The sequence below is a fragment of the Calonectris borealis genome, chromosome Z (assembly GCF_964195595.1).
Source record: "Calonectris borealis chromosome Z, bCalBor7.hap1.2, whole genome shotgun sequence".
Classification (NCBI taxonomy): Eukaryota; Metazoa; Chordata; class Aves; order Procellariiformes; family Procellariidae; genus Calonectris; species Calonectris borealis.
This window is the reverse complement of record NC_134352.1, coordinates 77,219,864-77,230,460: the sequence shown is the minus strand read 5'-3', so window position 1 is coordinate 77,230,460 and position 10,597 is coordinate 77,219,864. Positions and strand designations below refer to the sequence as shown.

The 10,597-nt window shown below is 52.4% G+C and overlaps 1 protein-coding gene across 1 annotated transcript; it reads left to right on the top strand.

Annotated features, from left to right (window-relative positions):
* The first annotated feature begins 7,463 nt into the window (after positions 1–7,463).
* On the top strand, positions 7,464–10,178 carry LOC142075155 (myogenesis-regulating glycosidase-like). Its single transcript, XM_075136178.1, has one exon. It carries the CDS (start codon positions 7,931–7,933, stop codon positions 10,025–10,027), a length of 2,097 nt encoding a protein of 698 aa, XP_074992279.1. The 5' UTR covers positions 7,464–7,930; the 3' UTR covers positions 10,028–10,178.
* Positions 10,179–10,597: the final 419 nt, after the last annotated feature.

Here is a 10,597-nt window from a genome sequence, read left to right as displayed (position 1 = left end):
GCAGGGAGCTGTCGGGGATCTTTGCTGCAGTTTTAGCGTGGGACGGGCTGTGCAGGGTCAGGCTACAGGTCTATCCCCAGATCTGAATCCAGCAGGGACCCACAGATGATGCTGAGGGAAAACTAAACTGTGTCCCTTACTCTTTTCCTGCCATTTTTAGCTCAGGATTTCCCAATCCCAGTGTGTTTAGCAGGTCTCCTGTCTCTGCATGATGGGCAGCTCAGATTTTGCCCTGGGCAAGCCCCTGTCACCTCTGTGGGAAGAAGGATTATGTCCTCATTCCCACTACTTCGCTTCTTCCTGCAGATATTTAACCTTGCCAGGACCTTCCCTCTTATTCTGAGTCTCCTCTGTTCCTGTTGGGGCCTATTAAACTCCGTGCAAAGCCTTTAGGAAATCCGGGTGTTTTCGTCTCCAGGGTGTGATTCCAGCTTTTTGAAGGGTATCTTCTTGCTTCAAATAACATCTCCCACCTGTTGTTAAGCCACATTCACTTCTTTGCCCTAAGGAAAGAAAGAAAAGAAAGGAAAAGTCTCCAACTTTAGGACATGTGCTGATGCTCCTCTTCCAATGTGATGTCCTGAAGCATCTCGGCTCAGCTGTCCCCTGGGTCTGGTGCCATCACCTCCAACTGGCATCAAGGGTGACGAGGGATGCCACAGCACAGAACCCAGCTGCCCTCCTTGCTGCCCACCACCCTGCCCTGGGGCACCGGAGCAGAGGTCTGTTCCATCTGGAGATCTGCTCCATCTGGACATCCGCTCCATCCGGAGATCTGCTCCATGCAACTTCACACCATATCCAAGGGCAAATCCTTTTCTTCTGGCTTTGGCAATCCCTTAATGAGATAGAGGATGTTCAGGCTGCCACTGAACCCCCCACTAGCACCGGATTGAGGAGACTGTAACCCAGAAACTGACTCTATTTTTAATCCCTGGAGAAAAGTGGTCAGTCTAAAAGTGAGGCGTCAGCACAGACCAAAGTGAATCAGTTGAACATCAGCCACTGAGATTTTTAGGGTTTCAGGACACCACTTTGGCCTTATTTGTTATGCATGCAAGAAAGTATTTGCATATAAAATTGCTCTGTAGCCTTGAAGCCCATTCTTCTGTGATGCATTGGTTTGCTTACAGCATGGAGTGGCCTCATGAGTAGGGATGTTTTCTTCAAATCATTTCCACAGCTTTTCCTGGGCTCCCCATAGGAGAGAGCAAGCTACTTTCCAGCTGTGGTCTCTCCCACACAAAGCAGGATAGTCCCATAATTGCTGGCTCTTGGTCACGTAACTTCCACGTCTGGTTAGTCCTTGTTGACCTGAGTCCTGTGGAGCAGCCTTGTTCTTGGCTCCATCATCAGTTTGATGGGTGCATTGCTTTTTCCTCCTCATTTTGCAGCTCACAGTGGATTTAATCAGAGTGAAGCGATGAGCAAGTGAAACTTCATCTCCTGATAGGGACGTGGTGTTACCCACCACACCTTCAAACACAGGGATCACTCACCAACCACCCAAATGCAGCCCTGTCTGGTGTGGGACCAGCACTGCTTTCTGGCACACAGCAGCTGGGAGGGCAAGCAGAGCTGAATATTTCGCTAGCCTAAAACCCGAGGGATGCTCAGGAACAGCACAGCCATCTGTTAGGCTTTCACCCCAGCCTTGGTGCCAGCAAGACTCTTAGCCTGAGCTTAAAATCTGAGCTCAATCCAGTACCCTCAGTGTCATCCCAGGACGGGGATGGCAAAACTCACACCGAGTCCCTGGGGTGAGGAGGGCTGGGGCTCTGGGGGGCTCTCCAGTTGTTCAGTATTTTATTTTTATCTTCCTCTCTCGCTGGGTAACCTCCTTCGGGCAGAGGTGCAAATGCTCATTAGCTTTTATTTCTGTTGTCTGGCCTTTTGCAGGTTTTTCCATCTGGGTGCCTGATTCAAAGTGCTTGTGAAAGGATCAGCTTCAGCCATGCTGGGTAATTTCTGAAAAACCCAGGGAAGTCTCTCTTGCTTATGACCAGGCTGAGTTTTAGTGGTAAAAACCCTACCACATCCCGCTGGCTGCTGGCTGGCACTGATCGCGATTCGTTCCTCCATCCACATCTGCTTTGAAGATGGGCTTTCATTGCCCTGGTTGAAGCTGGATAAGTGCCGAGGCAAGCTGAGGGGTCTGGCCATCAGGGGGTTGTCTCTGCAGTGAAACCTTTGATCACAGAGAAGCGCTTGGCATCAAATGTATAGGAAAATAACCACAGTAAAGATCCTGTATCTCCAAGAAGGGATGCAGAAGGAAAAAGATATTTTTACATACCAAAACTCTCCCGTGGCTGGGAAGTGGAGCTGGTATAGGGTAAAGCAGCACCTCCAGAGATGCCTGGGTTAGATATGGTCCTTGCAGCCCTGCTCCCATGTGAGCAGCAGGCTGAGACTGTGGGCAGCCCAGAGCAGATGCCTGCCCGAGAACCTCATCTCCCACTGTGGGTGCTTCAGTTCTGCAAGAAGTGCCACAGGGGCAGGTATGAGATAAATTGCCCAGGACCCCTCATCCTGGCAGTTGGCTTAATGCATGCAGAGCCTGAAGCATCCCTCAAGGACCTACCTGGAGCATTTGATGCTCATGGTAAGTCTCTGGCTCATTCTCACAAGAAAATGGCAACCAAGAGTGGTTCCCCTCTTAGGTGAAAGCCTTGAAGCATTGAGCCTCTTTACCTCACTGGTGTTGCAGGCAGCTCCCAAGGGCTCCCTCTCCAAGCAGAGCCTCCAACTGAGCCTGGGTCTAAGTGGGAGAAAGCCCAGCTTAGCTTCCTGGCTTATTCCTTCACCTGTCATGAACCCAGCTGACTGACTTCTTTCAGAGCGGCCTGAAATGAGAGCGCCCTTTTTTTTCACCCCTTCCCCTGTATTTCCAGTGTCCCCCACCCTGCTCACACATTACAACTCTGGCACACGACGACCTTTTTTCCCCTTACCTGCGCTTTGCTTATCTCTCTGTGCTCAGTTTGCTTCTTCATCAGGAGAAAGCACCTCAAAAACTCCCTGGAGCTCCTCACAAGCACTAATCCTGATGCAACAGGGTCTGACGGGCTCAGTACTGCCCAGGAGATGCCCGATGACCCGTCACCCCGCAGCCCTGGGACAAGCCTGGAAGCACTCCCTGGGTTTCAGCATGGGCCACTGGCTCAGCAGATGGAGCTCCTTCCCAAGGATGCGGGCAGAGCGGCTCTCAGCGTGCAGCGGGATGCTGTGGCTGCTGCTTGCATCTTGGAACAGCACATGAACACTGTGTGCAGTCTCAGCAGTTAGAAAGAGCCCTGAATTGGGGAAAAAGTTGATTTTGCAGGTTTTTTTCTGCCAGTTCGGGAAGGAGGACTTTGTTCGTATAAAAGGACAAGAGTGGGACTTTCCAGTGCCTGCTCCTATAGCAATTAGGACTGAAAGACCTGTGCAGTAAACTCTGCTTTATTCCCAGTAGTGAGAGATTGGGATCCTCTGGATAAGGAAAAAGCCCAGGTAATATTTCTGCTTTAGACCTGAGCTGGATTTTCATGGCTCCAGGGGGCTTATAGCACTGTCAGGCTTGCATGAGGTTACCAGCTTTGCAGCAGCACTTTATAGAGGCACAAGCCATCAGAGTCTGTGCAGTCACCTTCATGCCGAGCTAAAAACCCTCCAGGCATCAGGATCCTTGGGGAGCAGTGCAGAGATCCCCAAATCAGCATGGCTGCCAGAAATAAGCCTGCTCAGAGCAGCCTGGTGGGTGTGAGCTGGTGCAGGTCTCTCCATGCCGCTGGTGCAGGTCTCTCCATGCCGCTGGTGCATCCCTGCAGGATACAGCCAGAAGCTTCCCGGCGGGTCAGACTCTGCTACTGATATGGGGTTAATATGAACCAAACTGCTGTTTCAGCCCAAAGGCCCCGGGCGAGATCCCCACGGGCCAAGGGTTGAGGCAGTAAGGCCAACCATCCATCATTGTTGCCTTCACTGGTGCTATCAGGAATTGCTCAAAGCCCAGAGCTGGGGTGAGGGGTGCGTGCAGTGCTGTGGGTAATATCCTCCCTGGTTCAGGGCACAAGCAAGCTTTGAGTTTTTTCCAGCTCTCAGGAGGAGCAGGATCATGCACCGCTCCATGGGAGGGACCCCCGGGACGTCAGGGCCCCTACCTGCACCACATGGACTGCAGAGTGTCCTTGGCAATGTCATTTCACCCTCTGCATCCATCCCCCAGCCACTTCCCCCTTGCGTTAAGCCTTGTTGGCTTTGTAGCTAATCTGTGGCAGCTCATGCGATAACCTTGGCTCTCCCTTGCTCCCCCTCCTTGGCTGCAGCGATAGCAGATACTTCTTTTCTCACGTCATCTATACACACAGAAAAAATGGTGAGCAAACCTCCCCTGGGTCCCTTTTAGCAGTAAATCCCCGTTAGGACGCCTGAGAGTGCCAGGCTGCTATGGGAAATGAGAGCTGATGGGAACTGCTTTCTTCTTCGGGTGTGTTTTCTGTTAAAAGTTCCCATTTGAAACAGTTTAAAAGGGCTCACTAAATGATTAATCAGTTCTTGCAGAGTTTGACAGGGCAATTGTTTATGACCATGACTTATATATACCTATGGTGCTTTCTGCTAGAATATGTCATACACTGTCTCTACAAGCACCTGATAGCAACTCCTAAGTGTTTGATAACCTGTTATAAAAGGAATCTTAATATAGAAAACTTTCTCTTTTTTAAAGACAGAATGGTTTCCTGATGGGTTGTTTGATGACTGATGCTCTCCCTGCACCAGCAGGCAGATAAACACATTGGAAAGGCAAAAGTCTGAGGATTCAAGTGTCGCATAGGTGGGACCTGGACTGAGGCCTGACAAACTTGTGCCACATGTGCCAAGAGACCAGGATAGATTTGGTCTGGAGGAGGCTCTGAGGGCAGGTGTACAAAGGGGTTTAGGCACGTAGCTGCCCTTCAAGCTAGCTGACATGCGTTTCATCACTTGAAACCCTTGCTTAGCTCCCGTTTAACTCTAGGAGGGTCTAAAGTCCCAGCTCATTTTCTGCATGTCATGGTGCTGGTATGTCAATGTTTAATCTGTGCGTGCTAAGGGCTGCTTGGATCATCAGGGTGAGGAATCCCGGCTCCTTTCGGAGGAAGGCCTGGGGGACTGATGAGGCCGGACCCGTACCAGATCAGCATCTGATAAACCAGCCGAAATACAATACAACTATGCCTATATCCCTTGGGCATCTGATTTTTGGGGTGCTCTGGAAGCATTCGGCTCATCCTTGCCTGGAAGCAGTTGCATTTTGCCTGGGTTAATTAAGTATTCACTGGAGCTGACAGGTTTCGCAAGGACTGGTTAAATATTCATGGGGAAGGAACGCTGTGGTGCCATAACACCATGGACGGAGCAAGGAAAAGTCTGGATCCGGGCTCTGGGTGACCAATGTGCACCCCTTGGCAGCACTCCTCATCACCCCCCTGCAGCGCTCAGGCTGCCGGCTTGGCCAGAGGATGTTCAATGCTTTCACGAGACAGAAGCCTTGAAGGACAGGAGTTGCAGCTTCAGAGACTCCCTTACCCTGGTGGGATCTATCCCAGGAATCCCAATTTCATCCTGCTCTGCCTCCAGATGTGCCAGCACCTGCTCTTCCCACCGACAACCCGCATCTCCCAGGCGGTACCTCTCCACCATGAGGAGCAGGACTGGGGTACCAACACAGAATCTCAGCACATCATAGGAAGGAGGAAAACCCAAAAGGCCCTGGGAACAGGACAGCTTGGCCCAGGAGCCCTGACTCCCTTGTATACCGTCTTTCTGCTACTGATCTTCTGCCCCTGAGGAAACCGAGGGATTTAAAGCAATTGTCTGGGAGAGAAGTCACTGCATTGAAAGCTGGGAAACTTCCCACAGATCCTTTATTCTTGTAGGTATTTTGGAGTCCTGATGTCCCTGTGGGTTTTTTTTTTAATACGTTGTTGTTTAATATTAAAAAAAAAAAAAGGCAGAAAAACTTGTTTCCTTCTCCCTTTCCCTTCCTTGTTTTTTCACCCTGGAATATGGTGGGGCTCATCTTAAAAGAGAGTCCTGTCTCCAGGCTGGCTGGGAGGGCGAAAGGAGAAAGGAAGAAGAGGAGGAAAGCTTGGAGGGCAGCAACCGAGGACTGACCCAGCACATAAAAACATCTTCAAAGTGAAGAGGTTGTTTTGCAAAAACACCAGGGTTTCGCTGGAAACCACCCGAGCTGGAGCTGCAAAGCCACGTCAGGAGCTGGGCCAGCACTGGGGAACCTGCCAGGTCTGAGCACTTTGGGGCTGGCAGAGTGCCCCAAACATGGATGTAACCCAACCTGCTCCCCAAAACTGTCCCTGTCCCGGGTCACCATCTCTTTGGGACAGTAGCGACCTTCCTTCTCTCACTGCCTGCCCCAGAAGGGGCTCACCCGGGAAGGCTTTTATCCACTCTGGCTCTTTTTCACCGCAAAGCCTCGCTCACCCTGAGAACGCATTACAAAAACTAACCGAGTGGCTCATTGGGGTGGTTGGGAGGCTGCTGCGATCAGTCCCAAATGCGGTGACCTCTGGTATTTTTAATGGCTCCTTAGGCAGCTTATCATCTCTGTATTCTTAGACTGATGTCATGGTGGCGCGGATAAATATGGCCGGCATGTATTGCCGGGCACGGCTCGGATGAGCAAGCTGGCTCTTTTTCCCCCCTCTCCATACAGGCTGCTCCTGCAAATTTTCATCCTGTCAGATCACACAGACCCCAGGATGGGGCCAGGGAAACCAGGAGCCCAGTGTGCATTGCCTCGAGCCACCTGCCTTGGTTTCCCCCGCCTGTCATTTTTGTTGGCAGTGGATGCTCTTTCAGATGTTGCAAGCTGCACGGGCTGGCTTGGTGATGCTTGATGCAACTGGGACTTGTGTTGTCTTCTTGTGTATTTCTCAGCAAAACAAGGTTTTAATGTAGACCTGGTCTTGCAACAACTTCAGTTTAACACCTCCATCCCCAAACTCTGTGCCTAAATATCTTCCACCCCTACTGCACTGTAGCATCTTGCCTGGCATAAGCCCGGGAGCTACAAGAACTAAATTAGGACAAAAAATGGAGACACGGATGCCGACAAACATCCTCTTTTTTCCCTGCCACGACAAGAGGGGCTGTCCTGGGGTGATGTCTCCAGGATGGGCAGCAGGGCAGGCAGCTGAAGGGCTCTGCCCAGCCACCCCAGAGCAGCGCAGTGCTGGCAACAAAGTGTGTGCCTCCTCACGTCCCCACGTCCCCATGCAGCTCAGGGAAGGTGCAAAGTGCGGGGAGATAAAACATCACTTGCCAGCTGCATCCCCAGGGGGTGGTGGGGAACGGCAGGCAGAGGCTGGACACTTCAGCGCAGCATTTCTCTGCCTGCATTTGATGCAGAGAAGTTGTGGACAGGTGGGGAAATCCAGCAGGGCGTATAATTAACGTAAAAACACAGCAGCTTGTGATGTCCAGCTTTTATGCTCAGGTATGAGCCCCTTTCCCTGGCCCCATTCTCCTCCAAGCTCTGGCCTGACTTTCATCCCTTCGTCCTTGCTCTGCGGGACACACCGAGGCTGCAGCCAAGAGAGGGTCATGGGAATCCTGGCACAGCCCCTCTCCGAAAAAGCTCAGCCCAGCTGTCAGTGAACAGACTGCCGCCGCACAGAGCAAAGCAAGCCAGAGCCACGGGGCCAGAGAGGCTGCCGGGCTGCAAACGGGAGGCGAGGAGCTACAACTGTTAGCAAGAATTAATTGGGTTTTTTGTGTTTATAACCCTCTGTTTCATGAAATAACACTGCAGGTGTAAGCGGCCAGGCTTTGGAAAGGAGACTGTGACCATCTTCATGCAGCACCTTGGATTTTCTGTCCACCAGTTTGAGAAAAAAATTCAGCAGGAAAGTTTCTAACCAAGCGTTGACGCTGCCAAGGAGTCATGGACAGCCTAATTACCCACCGCGCGGGAAAACATGGAAATGCTCAAAAGGGGGAAACCAAAGAAATGCATTTGCGGGAAAACTTCACGCCAGTGAAGCAGAAGCCCTCCAAGGAGCTGAGACCCATGCTCGGGGTCATCTTGCTGGGCCTCGTCCTGTTCATTGCCGCGGTGGTGGCCTGGTGCTACTACACGGTGTCCCTGTGGAAGGCGGAGCGGCTCAAGATGGAGCTGATGGACCTGCGGGCAGATGGTTTCGTCATCAGGAACCAGCACGGAGAGGTGGTCTTCCGGCTGGCCTTCCGCTCGGGCAGCCTCGACCTGGAGTCGTGCTCCAAGGAGGGCGAGATTTTGAGCTGCACGCGGTCGGGCGGGGGGCCGCTCAACTTCTTCATCCAGACGGTGAAGCCCAAGGACACGGTGATGTGCTACCGCGTGCGCTGGGAGGAGCTGGCGGCCGGCCCGGCGGTGGAGCACACCATGTTCTGGGAGGACGCCCACTGGTACGGGGGCTCGGAGATGAGCACCCAGCACTGGCCCATCCGCCTGGCCGGCTACCAGGAGCCCGTGCCCTATGTGACGAGCGACGTCTACTCCTTCCGCGACAGCTTTGGTGGCATCCTTGAGCGCTACTGGCTCTCCTCCAAGGCAGCGGCCATCAAGATCAACGACTCCGTGCCCTTCCACCTGGGCTTCAACGCCACCGAGCGTGCCCTCTTCTTCCAGGCTCGCTACAAGGACTCGCCCTACAAGCCCCCGCCGGGGCAGCAGCCCTTCCCCGAGCTCAGCTACCGGGTCTGTGTGGGCTCCGATGTCACCTCCATCCACAAGTACATGGTGCGCAGGTACTTCAACAAGCCCTCCAAGATCCCCGCCGAGAACGCCTTCCGATACCCCATCTGGTCCACCTGGGCACTCTACAAAAAAGATATCAACCAGGATAAAGTTCTGCATTTTGTAAGAAACATTAAGAAGAACCGTTTTAACTGCAGTCACATTGAAATCGATGACATGTACACGCAAGCCTATGGGGACTTTGACTTTGACCCCGTCAAGTTCCCCAACGTGACAGAGATGTTTGCAAAACTGAGGGAAGATGGGTTTAAGGTCACCCTGTGGATTCATCCCTTCATACACAGAGATTCCTCCAATTTTGGAGTGGGAATCGAGCGTCAGCTGTTCATCAAGGAGCCCTCTGGGCGGCTGCCGGCCATGGTGGAGTGGTGGAATGGCATTGGGGCCATCCTGGACTTCACCAACCCGTCGGCCCGGGACTGGTTCCAGAGCCACCTGCGCCAGCTCCGACACAAGTACGGCATCTCATCCTTCAAGTTTGACGCGGGCGAGACCAGCTACCTGCCCAAGCAGTTCAGCACCTTCCGCCCACTCTCGGACCCCAGCATCTGGTCACGGCGCTACACGGAGATGGCCATCCCCTTCTATGAGCTGGCTGAGGTGCGCGTGGGGTATCAGTCACAGAACATCTCCTGCTTCTTCCGCATCATTGACCGTGACTCCGTCTGGGGCTACGAGCTTGGCCTCAAGTCCCTCATCCCCACGGTGCTCACCATCAGCATGCTGGGGTACCCATTTGTACTGCCAGATATGATTGGTGGAAACTTCCTCCCCAACAAGACAGATGGGGCAGTGGAGATCCCCGACCGGGAGCTGTATGTGCGGTGGCTGGAGCTGTCGGCCTTCATGCCCTCCATGCAGTTCTCCATCCCGCCCTGGCTCTATGACAAGGAGGTGGTGGAGATTGCGCAGAAGTTTACAGAGCTCCACGAGTCACTGGTGGCCCCGCTGCTGCTGGAGCTGGCTGGGGAGGTCACCGACACGGGCGACCCCATCATCCGTCCCATCTGGTGGATCTCGCCCCGTGACGAGGCCACTCACAGGATCGACTCCCAGTTCCTCATTGGTGACACCCTCATGGTGGCACCCGTCCTGGAGATGGGCAAGCAGGAGCGTGATGTCTACCTTCCGGCGGGCAAGTGGCGCAGCTACAAGGGGGAGTTGTTTGAGAAGACCCCGGTGCTGCTCACGGACTATCCCGTCGACCTGGACGAAGTCGCCTATTTCCTCTGGGTTTCCTAACGGGCTCCTCCATCAGCTATGCAATGGTCTCAGGGATTAATGATAGTTTTTAAAGTAGAAATACTTCAGTATGAAATTCAAAGAAAGCACTGTGACGTCTGTTTTGTCTGTCAAGTGCTGTAGAGTGACTTACTTATTAAAATATATTGGATGGCTGTCTTTGTTGTTGCAGTATGACAAATACAATGTATAGAAACACAGTCTCTGCTTGTAATCTTTTCCCAGCAAGAAATGCCATGCACACTTCTGGTTTATAAAGGAAATTACATAGACTCATTTGTTACCCAGTTTCACAGCTGATCCCTTGAGATATTTGTAATTTCATTTACTTAGTAAAGGAGGCAGTTGCAGCAGAGTCCTTTTTTTTTAAAAAAGCAATCTGTGATTATCCTGAAGAGGAAGGCACCCAATTTTCAGCCTGCACATCAGATGGGTGCTGGTGCAGGACCAAGGGGAGTTTGCATTTCCCATGGCCTGAGCTATCTGAGCAAGGAGAAAGAAGCTATAGCACTTGCTAATGCTATAGCAGCCATTTCCCCCCTTTTATTGGAAGAAATTATTGAGAACCAT

Bases quoted from the DNA above. Each gene is read 5' to 3' on its own strand.
- LOC142075155 (XM_075136178.1), top strand. From the start codon at position 7,931: ATGGACAGCCTAATTACCCACCGCGCGGGAAAACATGGAAATGCTCAA.